The 20,558-nt window shown below is 40.9% G+C and overlaps 1 protein-coding gene across 1 annotated transcript; it reads right to left on the reverse strand.

Annotated features, from left to right (window-relative positions):
- Positions 1 to 96: 96 nt before the first annotated feature.
- ARHGDIB (Rho GDP dissociation inhibitor beta) lies at positions 97 to 18,154 on the reverse strand. Its single transcript, XM_082352922.1, has 6 exons — positions 17,902 to 18,154; positions 8,829 to 9,012; positions 8,045 to 8,128; positions 6,047 to 6,123; positions 2,809 to 2,872; positions 97 to 778 (listed from the first exon to the last, which is right to left on the reverse strand). The coding sequence occupies exons 1-6, from the start codon at positions 18,139 to 18,141 to the stop codon at positions 579 to 581; spliced, it is 849 nt and encodes a 282-aa protein (XP_082209048.1). The 5' UTR covers positions 18,142 to 18,154; the 3' UTR covers positions 97 to 578.
- Between the last annotated feature and the right edge of the window lie 2,404 nt (positions 18,155 to 20,558).

Below are 20,558 nucleotides of genomic sequence, written 5' to 3' on the forward strand. Positions count from 1 at the left end.
CTCTGCCCCAGTTCCTCTGAGGAAACTCATGAATGGGAACCATCCGGTTACCATATTTGTTTGAAGGAAGAAAGCAAAGAAATGAGGGTCTCAATCTGATCATACAACTGTTTTATTCTTGTACTCTTGTGCTGTTTACAGTGTCTCCCAGTAAAGAAGAACCCCAGTTGGCAGGGAATGTGATTAGGGACCTTCAGTGAACGAGCAGCAACCACAGGAGAATCCAGGGATGGGAGGAGATACAGGGACCCCAGGCAAAAGGACTGTTAGTGCTAGTTTGCCCATTTCCTGGCCTCTAGTTGCTCGAATGGGAATAAAAGAGGGAATATTAAACGATTGTCTGTTGGGATGGAGAACTGGGGAGATCTGGCTATGAGAGGGGATCAGACGGGTGGGGCAGGATTAAAGCCTGGGTTTTAAGCATCTTGTTTGGGGGACCACTGTGAGAGACAGTGTGGGAGAGGATGCAGCGATAAGAGAAGGTGGAGGTTGCTGGAGAAGGGGCTCAGCTGTGATCAGGGAGGAGGGACGGGGCTCTTCTGGGTGGCAAAGGTAGGGAAAGGGATGGGCAGAGGCGCTCATTCTGTCCAGTCCTTCTTGATGGACAGGCTCCACTCCCAGGTAAGGTGGTCGTGCTTGTCATCATCTGTGAAGAAGGATTTGTTGTGGTAAGTGCCTCGAGCCAGCATGCCCTTGGGGGCCTCCTCAGTTGGAGTCAGAAACTCATACTCTTCTGGCCGAGGTCCGTAGCTGCCAACCATGAATGTTGCTTTATCCACTGGGAAGAAAGAAAAGTTCATTAGGGTGAAAGCCTGGTAGAGGGAAAACAAACTCTGCACACTGGAGAATTTGGAGCACAGCTCACTGTGATCAAAGCCAAGAGCAATGGTTTCCAATCCTGGCTAAACACCAGATTTACCTGGGGCAACTTTTTGTTTTCTCTTAAAAACATTTTTTTTAAAAAAATTGGAGTTCTTTTTAATAATACACTATTCTTTGACCCACTCCCAAAGGTTAGTGATCTGCTGGGGGTCCCAAGAAACAGTGTCTTTAAAACACATCACAGCTGATTTTGAGATTCAGGAAGGTGGGGAATCAGTGCCCTAAATCCATGGGGATCAAGACTCTTTTTATGGAGATGTAGCAGATTATACCATAAAAAAAATCTCAGGTGGTCAAAAGGTACAAACTTCCAGTTAAGATAAGTAAGTCCTGGGGGTGTAATGTACAGCATGGTGACCATAGTTAACTGTACTCTAGTGTATATTTGAAAGTTGCTGAGAGAGTTGATATTAAAAGTTCTCAACACAAGAAAAAAGCATTGTAACTATGTGTGGTGATGGGTATTAACTAAACTTTTGGTAATCATTTTGCAATATATACATATATCAGATCATTATGCTATAAGCCTCAAAATGATACAATGTTATATGTCAATTATATCTCCATAAAAAAATATCTCAAACTAGTTGAGACCTGAGTTCTGGCTTCAGCTCTGCAACTACCTAACACTTTGGAGCCTCTCTTTCTTTTCTATATAATGAACTTTAAGGATCTTCTGTCTACAAACTATCATTCTACGAACAGTTGGAGGAGGTAAGGTAACAGCTGGGGATCAGAATGAACAGAATTCATGGATGGAATAATTAAATGAAAAGGAAAAACCAATAATTTGGTTAAAAAAAATAGTGATGAACTGGGATAGATAGTAAAAATAGCCAACCAAAGTTATTAATAGGTAACTGGGATATATATTAAGAATAGTAGGGATTAGAAAGTATAAGTAAAGGTAGGTAGGCAGGCAGGTGACATTTAGTTGGCTGTTGTTTTGAATAAGCTTGGAGGAACAGCTACAGACAGGTCATCGACCTCTTGCCCAAGTGAAGCACCACAGCCTTTACGCCTAAAGGAAAATAGGAAACTGAACTATTTTTTCATGAGACTAGGTATTGGAAAGATCAACCAAGATCTTTCAGGTTAACAATCTTCTGTGGCATTTGAGTCACTGAGTGGTTCTCTATGTCATGCAAATTGATCAATGTCTTCCCTAGCCCTCATTGATTGATTCGGAGGAACTGACCTACACATTATTGTTTCACACTTCTGGGGGATGCTGTTTGACACCTTCAGGTAAAAGGGAACTTTACAAGTGCTTCCATCAGCCTTCCACCTTTCTCTTCTCCCTGCCCATATTAATGGAAGACAACTGAAGACAGGTTCCCACGGCATGTACCGCTTAGGTACAACTTGTCGAGAAAACTGCACGTTAAGTAATGTGATATTATTTGTTTCAGTTACAAAGCTTTTCTCAGTTCTAGAAAGAGTATTTTTTTCTATTTCTTTGTTTATGAAATTGAGCACCGTCCCCACCCCTCTGCCCTGCCACCTGCCCCCCGTATGCTGCTCCCACCTCCCATTGGATAGATCTTTCCTATCTTGGATTTCTCTGACACCCAGGTTTTATACTTGTGAACTGTTTTTTTTTTTTTTTTTAAATTTTAAGAGTACATTTATGTACTTTGATTCAAACTTATCTTGGTTACTCTTCCCCTTCATAAGTAATAAAGTTGAATTCCAGAAGCTGAATGCTGAAGGTTAGTGGCTGACCCAGTCTTAACTAAGTTTCCTGAATATAGAACTTGCCATTAATATGTAGGTCAGAAGTATATGTGTGCCTCTCATAGGGTGAGTGTCCACAGCTGTCATCAGATTCTTAAATGAGTCTAGGACTAAAAATTGCTAATAACCTGAAGTTTAAGTGTCAGTGAGAAGCAGAGTTTGGGACAGTGGAAAGTATGGATACTTTACCTTTCACCCCAGTCCGGTAGGTGTGTTGAACATATTTCAGTCCTGACACAATATCCTTGTTCACCTGTAGGTGGGAAGGATCCAAGCGATTCAGATTAGAGGGTCTTTCATTTTTCTTCATCTTTCATGCTGATCCTACCTAGCTGAGGCTTCTCTGAGGACGAAAGGACTGAAGATTTGGTTCAGAATAAGTTACTACTGTCTTTTAGCGTGGTGATGAGGCAGACATTGGAGAGAGGAGGTCACAAGACTCAACGTTACCAATCTGGTTGTAACTGTCTAATACTGTGATTTTTGGTGTCGGGGAGGGAATGGTTAATTACAACATTGTCTCAGTATTCTTCATTACATTTCTCCTTCCTCAATGGTCCAGAGAATGGTCTTGATCTCCCCCTCCCTGATATTACTGGCCAGAAGACCACCCTTGTTTTAGGTTACAAAGGTACCAATGGAAACTATTGTGTAGATATCTGAAAAATCCTAACTTCAGAAATGATCCACCTAGCATATGAAAAACAAACAGAGAAAAGTCGTAATGGAAAATCAGGTCTAGAAGATGATTTTGCCTGTAATGTAACTGTGATTGGAGTCTAGAGATGAGGAGATGGGTCACAGGAAAACATCCCCCTATGTAAATAATGGGTGAAATCCATTTGCATCTGGCAGGTATTTTGGATGACTGTCATTTTCAGACGTTGTCTGAGATCTTGCCACTTTCCCAAGCCTTTCAAAGAAAATTTACTAAAGCAGAATGAAAATATAGACAGCCCAAGCACTTTGTTTTTCCATGATTCATTCTACCTAGGACTGAACTGGTCTCTCTGTTAATTTTATACAGTGGTCATGTTTATACAAACAAATTAAAGTGGGCATGGCAGCATTAGCTGGATGGCTTTGTTAATTGTTCACCGATGTAAGAATTAAAGCATCTTAAAAATAGTTTCTCCTCAACAATAAGTAGGACTCCCTTTTTGTTTTGGACAGAATAGTTAAAGCAATCTGTCAGTGCTACATTTTGTTTTGTTGGCAGTGAGGTAGCATAGCAGTGAATACTGCCAGCTGAGGTTTGAAACTGTCACTCGGTAAAATCTGTAGCATAAACCTACCAAAAGCAGACAGAATGAAAACAGCTTCATTGAAGAACTGTGATGAAACGAAACCCAAACTTTCTAATTCCTCTGACTTCCACTTGTGACTCATAGAAATAGGAAAAATGAATGCATCTTTCTAGAAGTCTCTAAGCTGGTCTTCTGGGCCTATTAGAAGATGTGGTCTGGTGGTTAAAAGACCAAAACACAGGAATGGTGGCAGAGTAGTAAATAAGGGCTTCAAAATAAAGAGACTCCTGTTTTTCTAATGCTGCATAGAGTGTTCATTTAATATAAATATGGTTGAGACAGACAAAAGAAAAGTATAAATATTCCTAGCTATTCTCTTCCTCTGCCTGCACATCCCTCGCAATTGTCTTTTCCACCCCAGGAAAAGACAGTTTACTGGGGGCATGAATGAAAGTGAGAGCCATGGAAATCACATATACCACACCTCCTTGGGAGGCAGAAGGAAAAGGGGGAGAAACTAAAAGAACCATCCCAGTTTTCGGAGATTGTTGTTAAGTTTTGAGGAAGAAAGAGAAGAACTTTGAGAGCAACTAAGAGAGATAATGAAAGAGGATTCTAGGATGTGCTGCTGGTGTTATGAATGCAAACTTTCTTGGCCATTTTTCAAGAGACATCAGTAAAGATTTAAATCACTTTCCAATTACATATTTTCAGTTTTGGACTGGTGTTTCTTCCTCGATCCACGCTGGGACAGGCCACAGGGCAGTTCGACTTTATGTGGGTTACACATAGAGAGTGATCTTTCCCTGTTAGAGACAAAGCCAAATCTCTGAAGTGGATGGGACTTGAAAACTGCTTTCTGTGCCCACCTCCTCCATCGCCTTCATGTGTAACCCTGACTGCCGAGGACCCAACCCCGGCCTTCCCACCCATGGCAGAAGCCCATGTACCAGACCTTTCCTTCTCATCTTATTCACATCAACATTTTCTTTTTGAATTTTATTTATTGATTTTTATACAGCAGGTTCCTATTAGTTATCTGTCTTATACATATAAGTGTATATGTGTCAATCCCAACTGCTTATTAAATTGAGAAATTAAGGCGGTAGCATTAATGATTCGAAATTAGACTGATGTGAAACTCATTTGAAGCATATTTGGATACAATGCCTTACTAAACTCTCAGGTGCTTTAGTAATAAATACAGGAAACAAGTAAGTGACTATTATAGAGTGTCTATTATAGAGTAGGCATCAACAAATATTTTCAGAAGGAAATTATTTTGAGGCATATTTGTATGTGGTGGGGAATGATTGTCCGTGGACCCTGAATCATATCCTGAACCTTGGAGAAAGAAGGGCTGGTGTGCAAATAGAGAGGGCAGATGGGGTCTTTGTTGGTGGAGCCCAAGCCCTGGAGGAAGTGACCAAGTGGGAGTGAGGGGCAACCAAGGCACATATAAGCAATTAAATGCAAACAGTGAATTTCTAACTCATTTGTTTTCAAAGTCAAGGTTACTTTTCTCCTTGATTTTGGCTGCTCACTGGGATATGGGCCTATTCATTCTATGTCAGTTTATCTCCTATTTAGTTTTGCTCTTACTTGTTTACCTGCTCTACAACTAAGTTGTAATTTCCAGTTATTTACCAAGGACCACACCCCCTGGATTTATATATCCTTGAGCAATTAGAGCTGAGGCTCTAGCTGTTCTATTTTCTTTTCCTATTAATTTATTCATTCATTTATCTATTTCTCAATAAATAGTCATGAAATATCTACCATTTACAAAGTTTTGCTTGAAATATTGCAAAGAAGGGATAGATAGTCTCTCCCTATCTCAAGGTGTTTAGGCTGAATGGGGGAGAAATGATACAAATGATATAAAACAAAGTAATGTGTGTCTTGTGGATGGGAGTATTAGAAGGTCCCAGGAGAGGGATCCCATTGGCTTCAGTGATCAAGGGAGAGTCCAAGGGAAGGGTCCTGGCTGGAAAAAGGGCATGAAGCAAAGGTGCACCTTTAACAGGTAGAGCCCAGGATTGGGGAGAGGACAGTCTAGGGAAAAAAGATAAATAAACAAAAAGTATGCCAACGTGATAATGCAAGGAATTTGATTTTTTCTTCCTCTGATTATAGGAAAGATTTAAACTTTATTAAAACATACAAAACCAGATACTTACTTTGAAGTTAATTTTGACTCTATATTCAACACCTTCCTTTAGCACAAAGGTTTCTTTTTTGAGGGCTTCCAGATCCCCTGTAGAAGTGGATTTTGAAACAGTTAATTCTCCTCAGAAGGACATTCACGAGGAGATGAATGAAGTTGAAGCTCCAGAGCCATTTGCTGGGCTCCTCAGAGCAACATGATCCACATGGTCCTCAAGTCAAAGAATGTCTGAGATTAGTTGCTGCACAAACACACATTTGAAATGCCTGAAATCTTGCAGCCAGATGTGAAAGAAATGTGATAGAGCTTTTCCCCAAGTTTGACTGCAACCTTAAGAATATGTAAGACATTATGGTTAAAGACTCTGCCCCCACCCCACAAATAAAGAAACAGGAGAAAAATATTATATGAGTGCCAGCTATTTGTTTTTGGAGATTTGTTAGCATTTGTGGTGTTTTCTAGCTTTAAAAAATGTACTCATTTGGTTCCTTTTTTTCATTCTAAAAAAAATTCACTTTTGTACTTAATTTTGCTTTTGCATTTGCAATTTCATATCATTTTTCTTAAGGAAAAGGAAACATCATTTAAGTTATAAAAGCTTCAGGCTCCATAAAACAGATCTGCCCCTAATTCCTGTACCCTGGTTAGAGAGGTGATTTTTCTCTGCTCCTCTCCCAATGTGATCCTGTATAATTTGACATTCGGGGTGACTCTGTGTGTGTGTGTGTGTGTGTGTGTGTGTGTGTATGTTTTGCACAGTTCTGTGCAGCTGTTTCATGTACAGAGTTGGTACCAGAATCCTATGTATACATCTGGGATTCACCTCCATAGCTTTTTTGTGACAGAAAACTGAATTTGGTTTTCTTGCTGCTGGGAAAAGAGGACAGAGACCAAGTTTTCCCTGCAATATCATCAAGCCCTTCTGAACAGAGCAGGTTTCCTTAGCGCTAATTCAGACCTTATCTTGCAAAATGACGGTTGTACCTGGTAACTTTACGCAATTTCACACAGGAAGAGGTCTGAGGTCCGATGAGAGAGAGAGAGAGTTTCTCTCTTGGAGAGATGCTAGAACATGGAGGTAGTTGAATGCGCGCTCTAATGATTTCGGTTGAATAGGAAGTGTGTCTTAGCCTCCAATTTCCTCTCTCTGACAAAAAGCCCATATAAGGTAAAGAGTGGATGTGTCCTGTGTGAGGGGAACCACCTTGTTGCTAAGCCTACTGTTCTAGAGTCATGCTTTATTCTGTCTCATGAGTCCATTTTTTGAATCTGGTAATAATTTTTTGTTTTTTACTAAAGACCTGCCTTTCATGCCCCCAACCCCTAGCTCGGTGGCCCTTTCCTCATTCCTCCCAGTTGCCAATTTTCCCCAAATCACCCACCTTCCCCGTCTCTCCTCATTTCCTCCAGACCTAAGTCTCAGGAAAGGACTTGACCCTTGTCACAATAAAGTGAAAGAAAATAACATGTTAATTTGTACATCTTTAGTGGGGGAAGTTGCTTCTTTAAAAGAATCAGAGCTTTAAGTTAAACAATGTGTATTTAACAGTGGAATTCCTAGCATTATTCAGGAGGTCTTAGATTGCTTCCTGTCTTCAGGTAAGTTCTGTAGCTGATGTAAGGTCAATATTTTCTCTGATGTTTAGATTATATAAATATTACCATTTCAGAAGCATACAGCTTGCTTCTTAACATTTCCATCAGCAGTCTTTTTACACAAATAGTAATTCTCCTGCTACCATGTGGAGATAAAAATCTGAAATAAATATGATATAGGTAGCTATATCCAGTACTTACACCTGACCCCTTTTCAATTAGAGACAGAGATTGGGCTTTTCATTAAGCACAGTAAATACTGTGAAAACTATGATTTGTGAACTGGTCTCAGCATACCTTACTAGAATTCACTTTACTAGGATTTTTCTTTTTTTTTGCTGGGACAGAGGACAAAAACCAGTTTACCCAGTGATGCCATTAGGCCCCACTGAACAGAAAAGATGTGTCCACTTACCAGTGAGGTCCATGGTGATTGGTCCTGGGGCACTTTCACAAACCAGGGTAAGACGGGTGACAGTGACATTGGGGGCTGTTGGGTCTGCAGGATTCAAAAGGGAATGTAAGCACAGAGAGGAGGTATTTACATACTCTGTGTGTGTGTGTGTGTGTGTGTGTGTGTGTGTGTGTGCATTTCAAGTAGGAGAGAGAGAAGATAAAAAAGAAAAGGGATATCTCCATCTGGAGGAGAAATAGAAATGGAAGTGGCAGATTCACCATGCTTGGTCTTAGTGGCCTTATAAATTCCAGTGATGCTATTTCTGCTTCAGGTACTTGTAGGTCCATCTCAATCATCAGTAGCAGACATTTCCTGAGTGGCTATGGGTACTCTGTTGGTTAGTCATGGCCCATCCATATCTCTGGGCCATGTCTTAGTCTGCCATTGCGTATGTGTATGTGGAAGAGATGGTTATTTAGGTAAGGAGTGAGAAGGAGAAAGAGAAGAAAAGGAGAGAATGTGAGCAATCGTGGAGAAAATACAATTCTGAGTGGTAGTCTGAAATTCCTTCTAAACCCTCCCTATGTGTTATTTTTATCTACTTCAATGTCAACTTGCACCTTATCTCGAAAGAAAACTTAATTATCTGGTCCATAACTTGATTCGGCACATAGAGATGGCACCTCACTCACTTAACTCTGGAAGCACTTGGTACACTTTCCTTTGCAACTGCTCCTGAGTAGCTGAAATGTCTGCCTTGTCAGTGCCCCTCCACCTGCCCCCCATCTCTGCACACACACACCTGCTACCACAGGACCGTCCCCCAGGAGCGTTTTCTTGTACTTAGTTAGACTTTCATCATCTTTGTCCATCTCCTGCAGCTCCTTCAGGGACTTCTGTGGTGGAGGCTTGTAATTGAGCTTGCCATCCAGCTCCTCCTCCTCCTCCTCCAGGTGTGGTTCTGGGGCCTTTTCAGTCATTTTGATCTACAGAGAGAGAGAGGGAGAGAAAGAAAGAGAGAGAGAGATGACGGTCTATTAGCCAAAAGTCAGTGGATATGAACGATGTTTGTCGGGCTGTTCTTAGCATTATTTTTGCCAGAATGAACTTGTGCAATTGTCAGTGATTTTCCAGATTTTCCGCTAATTCAGCCTCATTCTAGTTCACAAAATAAGAATATAATGCATTCCAGGCTTTCCTTTGACATGCCTGAATGTTACCACACTGTGATGGGTCCCTCCCGTTTGCTGAATGAAACTGACAGAAAATAAGTAACTCTTTAGGAGTTCTGTAAAACAAGTGAAACAACATAGTGCAAGCTGCCCCGGACAATAATGAGTGGCCCTAGTTCATATACTTATAGAAATTATCACAGTCCTCCAAATCCAGCCAGCCTTGCCAGTGTCAAAGTGCTCAGGGTGTACAATCCCAGTTATGATGGTTTCAAGTACGTGCTAAAAAAAGTTAGCTCTTTCCCATTCATTGAATCTTTCCCTGAACTCCTGCAAGACCTCAAAGGTAACTCCTGAGAAGTTGTAGGTCCCTGTGATACCTGCCTGAGTGTCTGATTGGTTTTCACCCCACACTGCTAATAATTCCTTGAGGGCAGGTACTAAGTGTTGTGTTTCTCTTGAATTTCCCAAGACACTGGAATAGTTCAGCCATTTTATAAGTGTTCATTCATTGACTTAATAGGTTCTATATATAAAGATCTTCTGTTCTTTGGAAATGACACAAAATAGCAAAGGACTCTAAATTCCTCCAGACAAATTGTAACTGTGTCTTTAGTACCTTCTATCCATTTCCACTTCCCATTTAGTACCTCTCTACCCTCTCGAGATTTCCCCTGACCTTATGCTCTAAGACCTCGCCCGGGCCTACTCTGGGGTCTGTCTTCTTCCATCATCATTTATATTTACTTGTTTTGTGTTAAAACATTGAGGGAAGATCTAATAAAATTATTCACACTTAAGTGTTGATGAATGAATAATAAATTTAAAAATTATTCCTCTTAGGGCATGTATAGTCAGAGCTTTTCAGAGCTGAAATGAACCTTAGAGGTAATATATTCCAAACGCTAATTTAATCACTGAGAACCTTGAAACCCAGAGGTTAAGAGAACTGCCCAAGTTCACATAGCTGGGTGAGATGCCATGTCTTAATAAAGAGGAAGAAATCTCTACTGGAAGAATTTCAGGCCCCATGGCTGGCAGCAATGGAGCTATTTGGGGAAACAAGGGAGATATTTGGAGAAGGAGATAATGTCCTGATTTCCTTTTGTTCTGCTCTGAGGGTAACTCTCTTCCCTGTCTTGGGTAAAGGCTTTAGTGCTCGGAAGTGGCAGAACACTAAGAAAATAGCTATCACATCTCATCCTGAGTGACTCTTCAAATCTCTATAAAGTCCCCTGAGAGTGAAGCTGTGTCTGGCCAAAATCAGTTATGGTTTTGAGTCTCAATGTCACTATTACTGGCAACAGGAAGAAAAATAATTTGGAAGTGAAGCCAAACAAAAGCAGTTTTAACAGAATAAAAAAAGGAAAGGAAAAGAAATCATATCTCCTGGCTCATCAATCCTCTTCCAGCAAAATAACAAGCCAAACACTGTGACTCCTGATCAACTCTGAAAACAGTATTGCAATGCCCAGGTCCGCTTCCTGTGTAGGAAGGAAGCATGTAGGCCTGTTCCTATGGCAACTCTTGCTTCAGCTACAGAACCAGCTCCACTCAGAGTTGAGCCTCTAGAGAAGATCACAATAAACAGAGTGACTAACTCAACTCATGTTACAAACAACACTCAGGGAAAGTGAATGAACTGGTTGGAAAAACAATGAAGGATGCAGTGGGTGGAGGTCGTAGGTTGTGGGTAGTTTAAGGACAACCATTAAGCCACACATAAAGAGCAACCCAGAGGAGACTAATCCGATGAAACAGGTTCTCTTCTGGAGCCTGACCAGATATCCAGGGTAGAGGTCACATAAGAAACCTGCAGACAGAGCATCAGTAAAGCTATCTACAGATGAAAGCATCTCAACCCCCATAGGCAGGACTTTCTGGAATATATCGCTTGGTTCTAACAAGTCATGTGCTTGAAGTTTGACCATGAGATGATGACATCACAGTAGATCAAGGTGACTTTAATAACCTAGGGAATTGTAATTCTGCACCCTCCAATCTCAATTTTGAAAGGAGAGAGAGAGAGATAGAGACAGAGACAGAAAGACAGAGACAGAGGGACAGAGAGAGAGAAAGATCTGGTCTAGGACAGCATTTGCTAACTTCTCACACTGTAATCATTGACAAGTCAATTTAACTGTCATCTAGAGCTTGATCTTTTCATTAGTGAATCTGAGACTTGTGTCACTTTTAAATTTCCTTGATTCATTAGAGATACAATAGTTGCTCTATAAAAATGAGCCAAAAATTTATTTAAAGACATTGAAGATCAGAGGATAATGTGGGATTACTATATGAAATTGTGGAAGTCAAAAGGAGGAAATTCGGGACTACATGAAAATAATTTGGTCTAATTATATAGCATAAAAAAAAAGAGATATGAAGTCAGATGACCCCAAACCAGTTCACTCTGGAGAGCTGATTGGAAGAAAAGATGAAAATGTTATAATATGGCAAATAAAAGACTGGAAACCACTTCTCAGGGAAAGGCCTTTTAAAAGCAAAATTAAGGTCACAAATATTTGATGAGCATCTAGTATTTACAAGACACTGTACTTTAGCACATACTGATATTTAAGTTATTCTCCAAAGTGGAGAAAACGCTGGAGGAAGAGCAATCTAGCCATATCAAAAAAGCCCAGCTCGTTTGACTGATGGTTCTTAATCTTTTTGGAGATTACAAAGCTCTTTAAAAATTGGGTAAGGGTCACGGTCCTTATAAAAGGAAAAAAGGAAAAAGTCCATGAAATTGTGCATGCAGTACAGGGGTTCATGGACTCCTAAAGTCCTTTGTAGATTCTACTGAAGTCCATGATTAAGAACATGACCTTGAAACTGTAACTTTTGGAAACAATGAAGCAGAGCGTTGAGTGTTAAAGGGGAAGCTTGCTTGTCTCTGAAGCCTGGCCAGACCAATGGCACAACTCAGCCTCAAGCCAAGGATCCTGTCTGTGAACCTGAAACGTTGGCCCTCAGAAGCAGGAGAAGATACCAGGTAACATCTGGATCTGACCACAAGCCCAGCAGAAGAGCGACGGTGCACAGGGGGCAGTTTTAGGGAAGAGTTCTGGGTCAATCTATTTGATTTTGGATAATTATTCCCTCACTGAACTAGGCCTCATCATGCATGAGTTCTCATTCTGGCTTTGCCACTAACTAGCTGTAACCCTGTGAGCAAATGTTCCAACTGCTGTGATCTTCCTTTCCTCATCTTGGGAAGTGAGGGGTTAGGGCAGACCATCTCTAGGTGCTTTCCTTTTCTAAGGCCTTTACCTGTAGTCAAGTGTCAGCTAAATTGCCATTCAGTTACCGTATTTCACCGGTGTATATAAGAGACTACCTACCTCTGTTTTACTATTTCAAATTTATGTGAATTCCCCAAAGATCCTACGTTTTCAATTTCACAGTTCATTTCCGGGGAACTTCAGATTCTCCCAAAGCCCCAACTGGTTTATATATCTTGACAATGGTGTCCCAGACTACCTGTGTGTGTATATTGAACTACAAATACAATTTTCCTTTTTTTTTTTTTTTTATAATTTTTACTGTTTTTTTTTTTTTTTATTTGGCCGCACCGTGCAGCTTGCAGGATCTCAGTTCCCTGACCAGGGGTTGAACCCGGACCATGGCAGTGAAAGCCCGGAATCCTAACCACTAGGCCACCAGGGAACTCCCTCATTTTTCTCTTTTCCATTTTATGGGTGCTGCTGAAGTGAGAATAGGAATTTTATGGAAATTCCAGACTTTTTTCTAATCTCATCATCTAAAGAACAGCTGGTTTTGTAATTGATGATAATAATTCTAACAGTTATCACACATAGTGCTAAATGCTGTCTTGAGGATTATCTCATTTAGTCCTCACCACAACCCTAAGGACGGCCGTTATCATCATTCCCTTCTACAGATCAGGAAACTAAAGGTGAGGTAAGTAACTTGCCCAAGAAGACTTGTTGTGTAAGCGGCAGAATGAATATCTGAGCCCGGGTGGTCTGACCTGAGGCTCTACGCTCTGTCGCTCCAGCTGTCTTTATTAAGAAGTAATAATGAAACTGGAGAGCTCTGGAGAGCTCGTCGGTCATTGTGGGAATCTCCCCGGGGGGTGCACAGGCAGAGGTAAGTGCTGCTTTGCAAAACTCTGCAGGGCGGCTTTAGCAAGTCAGGGAAGTGTCACATAAAGAGGGTTTCGGTGCAACTAGGCTCCGTGTCCCCTTGCGCAAGTCACTGAACCTCTGTTCCAGTTTTGGCCTCTGCAAAATGAAATCGTTGCGTTAAAAGATCTCTGAGACCCCCTTCATAATTCAATGACCCTAATGCTCCTTAAGTTAAAGAAGCCTGTAAAACAAGAAAGGGAAAGAGGAAGCGGAGGTGAGGTTGGGGAGAACCCAGCCCATGAGCATAGAACGTTCTTGTTGGGGTCTGCTCCCTTCCCTCTGGAGCTCACCCCCTGTTCCACAAAGAGCAGGGTTGTTTTGTTTGTTTGTTTCTTTGTAGGTTGTTTTTGACTTTGGTTCTTTACACAGTAGAAGTGAAATGGAGAATTATCAATTTTAGATTTCATAAGGCCCCAAAGCACACACGCTTTTTTTTTTTTTTTATGTGCTCACCACTCTAGTTATCTATTTCCTGCTTCACAGATGCCTACACATGTGAATTTTCACAGCAAACCCTCACACACCCATGTTTAGTATTCAGTGAAACAGTGCCAAGCTTTAGATGGGCTGAGGCAGGAACTTAATCCTCTCAGGCTCAATTAAAATGCCAAATTAAATTAGGGTGGGTACTCATGGCATGAGTATAACATAGCACAAATCGGTGTTTTTGCTTACAAATTCAGTGAAATTTCCAAGACACTGAAAGTGAAATGCACTTAAGAATTTACCAGTCTCCAGGATGGAGCACACTCTTCTGGTCCATTAATGCAGTTCTAAATAAGTGGAGGGCAAGAAAAGGTAAAACTCTTGAGTTTAGATGAAACAAATCACCTGGTTAATTCATAGAAAGATGACCCTGTATGTCTCCTGGAACTTGAGCTTCGAGACCGATGGACCAGAAATTCAAAATGTGTATCCATGATTGACTTTTTATGGGACTTAAGCCAGTTATTAACCTCATTGAGCCCAAGTTTTTCCACCAGTAAAGGGGGAATAATAATCTTTCTTTACAGGGTGGGAGAAAACATGAAAAGTTCTTGGACTATCCTGGTCACTAGTAGATGCTCAATAACACTCTGTTCCCTTTGTCTCCTCCCTTCCTGGTGATGCTGTCTGTTTTGCTACAGTTTCAGCTTCAGCAAGGTAACTGGCTGCCAGACACCAATGCTTTCTTTTGGATCTGCAGTGTTGACAAGGTCCTCTCCTTCCTTCTTAAAAATAGATTTTGTCTCTTTGAGGAGTAGGAAAGAGACAAGAAGTTCTGGGAATTGCAAGGATTGTTTATGAACTGAGTCAGCCGTAAAATGGGACTGTCACTATTATATTTATTTAAAAAGCAATTTAATTTTAGATTCTATTTATTGCTCTCTTTCATAAGTGAAGCCAGGGGTCACTCTGTGAATGATGGGAAATGACAGGAGACACAGGCACAGCTAATGGAGAGAATTCCCTCTGGCTCTGGAGCAAAGTACAGTGGAGACTTAACTCATGCCCCAAAGTTGCCAGATCATGCTTCTAGATGCACAGGCCGGGAGTATTAGATAAAAGAGTAAAGTTGAGGGAGAGAGAGAGAGGAATGTGGAAGTAACAGAAGTAGGGGATTCCCATCAGACAAGTACCTATGTGAGCATCAGCACTCCCTTTCATCCCTGACATCTTCACTTCCCGATGTCCAGGATATGCCCACTTTCCCCAAATCTGGGGTTGTAGCTTTATAGCGGGTCATGGAGAGCTGGACCATCTCAGAGCTAGTTGAGGAGGATTTGGGTCTGCTCTGCTGCCTACGTGGTAATTCGGCTCATTTGGGGGAATCCAAGTTTATCCTTCGGGACACCAGAAGTTGTCTTGGTTCTGGATTCCTTTCTGGTGTGTCACTATTCCCTAGTGACCTAGAGGAACTGGTGCTTCCAGGGCTCCTCAGAGCTGCTCTCTACCACCTCCGCCCCACCAAGAACATCTGAAACTGCAGTGCTGGGTAAGAGGAACCAACCCAATGCCTGACAGGACAGTGTCTTGTTACATACAATAAACATTAAGATCAATCAGAGGAGGGTACAGATTCCTAGAAGCAGAATTCTTTAGCATTTCCCTTGAAATAATTATTTCCCAAGAAATAATACATCATTCCTTCCTGGACATTCATAGTACAGTTGGTCCTCTGCTGATACTGAGGGCACGGGACTCAGAGCATCCGTGGATTTTAGTATCAAGGAAGAAGGCGGGTGGTCCTAGCGCCAATGCCCCGTGGACACCCAGATTCATATGCAAAAGGAGCGAGAACTCAGCGGATGCATTCAACTTTCCTGAGCCTCTACTGTGTGAAGTCACCCTACTTCCACAAACATTCATTTGAAATAATGCTCAAAGAAAATTGCATTAAGGCAGCCATTATTGGGCAAAAGACTACACTGCAATTACTCGATCCATTCACAGAGGTTGTAAATTAAGCATGAAAAGTTAGACAGAAGTAGACACGATTTTTATAAGCACAACTGGTGAATATCAGCGCCTCTAAGAAAACCCAAGTGAATTTTTACCAGCTCTGGCTGTGGAAACCAGAGCGTGTGCAAACCAGCAGGGAGGGACTCAGTGATTCTTCATTGAATGGATAAATGTCGAAGCTTCAGGAGTAACATGAGACCCATCTCTGGGGGTGCCAGTATGGACTCTAACGCAAGATCCTGGGTGACAGTAACACTGACCCAGGAACAAGGATGCTCAGAATGTGGGATTAAAGAATATTTCTTCCATGGGCATTTCCTAAAATGTCCCTCTGAGGCATTGTAGCTACTGGTTCTTTTTTGCACCAGTGTGTGACCTTAGCCAAGTCATTGAACATTTCTGAGCCTTCCTGCCTTCACTGTGTCCTCTCAGAATTCAGATTTATAAATTTCTCATACCAGACCTGACACGTAGAAGGCCCTCCACGTAAGTTGTTTCTCTTTCTCTATCTGCTTAATTTTTACTCCCCCCAAGGCACCTCTCTTCCTGCCAGCTGAAGTCTGGAATTTATTGTGCTCCCATGAATTGGTCGGGGCCCTCATCTTTCCATCAGATTGACTCTGCTGTTCTGAGCTTCCACTGAAAACAGAACCTTGACATTGCTCAGAGGATACTTCCTGAGGGACAAATTCACGGTCTCCCAAATAAGGACCAAATTCCAATGCCTGGAAGATGCCAGCCTTTGTTCGGCTATAACCTGGTTATTCCACGTGTGCTGGATCTGGGCGGTATGCATGGGGAATGAACTATTCTCTCAGAAGTCCACACATCTCAGGAAATAATACGATGATCTTACTATGTCTGTGTCATATCTGGATTTGGGAGGGATCTTTCCTTATAAATGTAATGAGACAAAGCAATGGCGAGGGTGAATGATGGTTGCCTACGACTGAACTCTCTGGGGCCAGCACAGACCGCTTGATTTCCTTTGCTTGATCAATCCTGCGCTGCGGCTCCAACATGCTAACCCTGAATTCAGTGGTTCTTGGTCTCTACGTGAAGGGGCGACTATGGGACCTCCATGTAGGAGCAATCTGCTTTCCTCCACCCTGAGCAGAACAGCTCAGAGTTTATCAGACCCATGCCACAAGTTACCCTAGGTCCAGAGTTTAACTACAGACCACTTTCTGAAACATGCTGCCTAGGACATCCTCTAAAAAGGAAGAAAGTATTTCAGGTCACACCTAAAGCACTTCTCATGGCTGCCAAATTCAGACCCTGACATTTTGAAGGCCCACTGACTGGGGGTCCTCTCTGAGCCCACTTGGATTTTTCTAGAATGTATCTCTTAATAAATTGTTTGGTATCTTCCGTGTTTGCTTTCAGTTCTCTCAGAGGTAAAGAGCTGGTCTTTGGCAACAACAGCACTTATCTTTTTGCCCATCTCATTGGCTTTTGCTAGTGGTAGAAATGCTACCTATTCCTGTAGAGGGATGAGTGAATAGCCATGCTCCCCCCTTGGATAATTAAATCCCACTGTACCCTAGGGGAAGCTTTCATTATGCATTTCTTTTATATCACCAGAAAATTCTTCAGTGGAAAACAGCTTAATATTTGACAACTTTGAACCATTTTTTTTTTTCTTTTCAACCAGTCTCTTTAAAGTCTGCCTATAAACAGGAAACCACACATCTCCACCCCAGCACCAACCCACCATCTACCAACGCGTTTCGTATCAGTTTGGATCTACAGTCTTTTTGCTTCTGAGCTTGGCCAGATGCCGGCTCCAACCTTGTAGGAACCTGGCCAGGCACACCCAGTGGCTACGCTCAGAGCCCTTTTCCAAGACATCCAGAATTTTTCTCCTGGGCTGCAGCACTCACCCTCCCTCACCGAGGTGCCTCGCCTGAGTCACTGCTGCCACTCCCTGCTCTGACTTCCCCTTCTCTGCAGCCTCCTTAGTACTTTCTTTTATAATGTTTGTTTTAAAGAGGCACAGCCCCTCTCAAAAAAATAAACCGTAGAGGACTGTCGTCTGGTGTAGAGATTCCTCCGTTTGTCTGTGCTCACCTGTAGCCTCCCCTACCCTGAAGGTATTTCAACTTACATTCAGGGGTTCACGTCTCCGTCCTGGGTGCCTCTGTCTCTCAAGGCTGACTTCTGAGTACTGGCAGTTAGAACAGGAAGGAAGTTGTGAGAAAAAAAAAAAAAAAGTTTTAAACCTACTTGAAGAGGAAACCCTGGGCTGTCTCAAATCCTGTTCCTCTGTGCTGTGTATCTCTTGATCAGCCAACTCTGAACAGCATTCCTGACAATTCATGGCACATGTGAGAGCACGGCCACCCATGTGAACACGGATATATCTGAGTGTGCAGACAAGGGCCTGGAGCTTATAACTGTGCGTCCTATGAATAATTGTGTGGCTATGTCTAAAAATCAAGTCATTTCAGTGCATACGCTTCTGAGGCAAGTAATCTAAAACCAGTAGCAGAAAATTCGCATAGGCCTTACTTTGTATCACTAACTTCTGTTCCTTTGGGGTCTCTGCCAGCTTCCTTATCAGCCAGATATTTTGAAAGTTAGCTGGCAGTGAATGCAGGGTGCTAAGAAATTATGAATTTTAACTACATGTATTTAGCCCTAAATCTTAAGATTTGTCCTCAAACTGAGCTTTAGAGTTTTGTTGGTCATAATTTCAAGATGTAGCGTGTATTCCAGCACAAACTATCAAATGTTATTTATTGTAGTTTTCACTAATTTTTCTTTTAAATTAAAAGAAGCCAAAGCACTGTTTTGATTAAACCTAAGAATGCAGATTACAAAATAAAACTTCATTAATTCATAGTCTTCAAACTCAGAACTTGTTATAATTTAACAAGTGCTAAAACTGACTTTGTACCTTATTTGAGGAAATGGCTTGTGAAGTAATTTAAATGGGAACAAGTTGCAGAGGCCATATTTAAATCATTTGAGGGAACAAACAGTTTTTAAAGCATCCAAGCCACATTTTCACTAGACATTTCCATTGTTGCTGCTAATAATAAATGCTTATTTATATTAATATTTCAATATTCAGTATTTACATTGTTCTAATATGTTTAGAGCTGACAAATTACGCAAATATATTTGGAGAAACTGACATTTATTTTGTAGTCATTTAAATGTAGTGCATTTTGTTCACTTCATTTAGTAAATTGATGCCACCAGCTAGATCTTATCCTTAGCCAATGGAACTGAAATAAATAAGGAGGTGGTGGTCATTTGATGGGAGAAAAGAGATTAATCTAGAAAAATATGAAAAGGAAAACAGTATAGAATTAAAATTAATAAAAGCGAGGAAAACCAAATACAGATTTAGTCTATAAATTTCAAAATGATGTAGATAGAACATAGCCTTTGAAACAAAGTATCTGACTGTATTATAAATAAAAGCAAATATTAATTTACACAGAAGATAGTAAAGTTTGTAGCTCAGAGCTCTCAAGAAGGGACATATTTCTTCTTTCAATAATATTTTTTGAGCACATAATTCCTCCAGGTATTGTTCTAGACACTGCATCTAGATATACTGTTTATAAATACAAGGTATCTAGATACAGCAGTAGGCAACAGACAATCTCAAAATCTCTGCTCTCTTGTGGAATTTATGCTCTAGGGGAGACAGACAATTGAAAAATAACATAGAATAACATAGGTAGAGCTACCATATGATCCAGCAATCCCACTCCTGGGCATATATCCAAAAAAAGCAAAAACTGTAATTCAAAAAGATACATGCACCCCAATGTTCACAGCAGCACTATTTACAGTAGCCAAGACATGGAAGCAACCTAAATGTCCATTGACAGACGAATGGATAAAGAAGACATGGTATATATATATATAGAAGGTATATATAGACATGGTATATATATATATGATGGAATATTACTCAGCCATTAAAAAGACTGAAATAATGCCATTTGCAGCAACATGAATGGACCTAGAGATTGTCATACGAAGTGAAGTAAGTCAGACAGAGAAAGACAAGTATCATATGATATCACTTATATGTGGAATCTAAAAAAATGATACAAATGAACTTATTTACAAAACATAAAAAGGCTCATAGACATAGAAAACAAACTTATGGTTACCAAAAGGGAAAGGAGGAGGGAGGGATAAATTAGGAGCTTGGGACTAACAGATACACACTACTGTACATAAAATAGAGAAACAACAAGGACCTACTATATAGCACAGGGAACTATATTCAATATCTTGTAATAACCTATACTGGAAAAGAATCTGAAGAAGGATCTGTACACCTGAAACTAATACAACATTGTAACTCAACTATACTTCAATTAAAAAAAACAACATAGGTAGAATAAATTATTTGGAACAAGAAGGATTTGAAAAATTGAGAGTGGTAGATTCAATGGATGCCACTACCCATTTCTCATGCTATTAGGGAAGCCATCACTATTCAAACAGGGCATTTTTTTTCTTCTAAACCCAATACGTCCTCACAATTTTTCTTAATGCACGGCTTTAGGCACAGATATTGGAAGGTATGGAAACCCCTAAAAGTGTCTGTAAAAGGAATATGTATGTATGCAGTGTGTGTACAATTATTGGGGGAGGAGAGAGAATTCATAGCTTTCATCAAATTTTCAAGGAGGTCCGTGACCTCAAATGAATTAAGAGTTGCTAATGTAGAATAGAGCCTCTTCTTGATGATATAATGATGGATTTTCAGTAAGTAGGAGGACAATTGCCATA

The sequence above is a fragment of the Balaenoptera borealis genome (assembly GCF_965194805.1).
Source record: "Balaenoptera borealis genome assembly, chromosome: 13".
NCBI classification, from domain to species: Eukaryota; Metazoa; Chordata; class Mammalia; order Artiodactyla; family Balaenopteridae; genus Balaenoptera; species Balaenoptera borealis.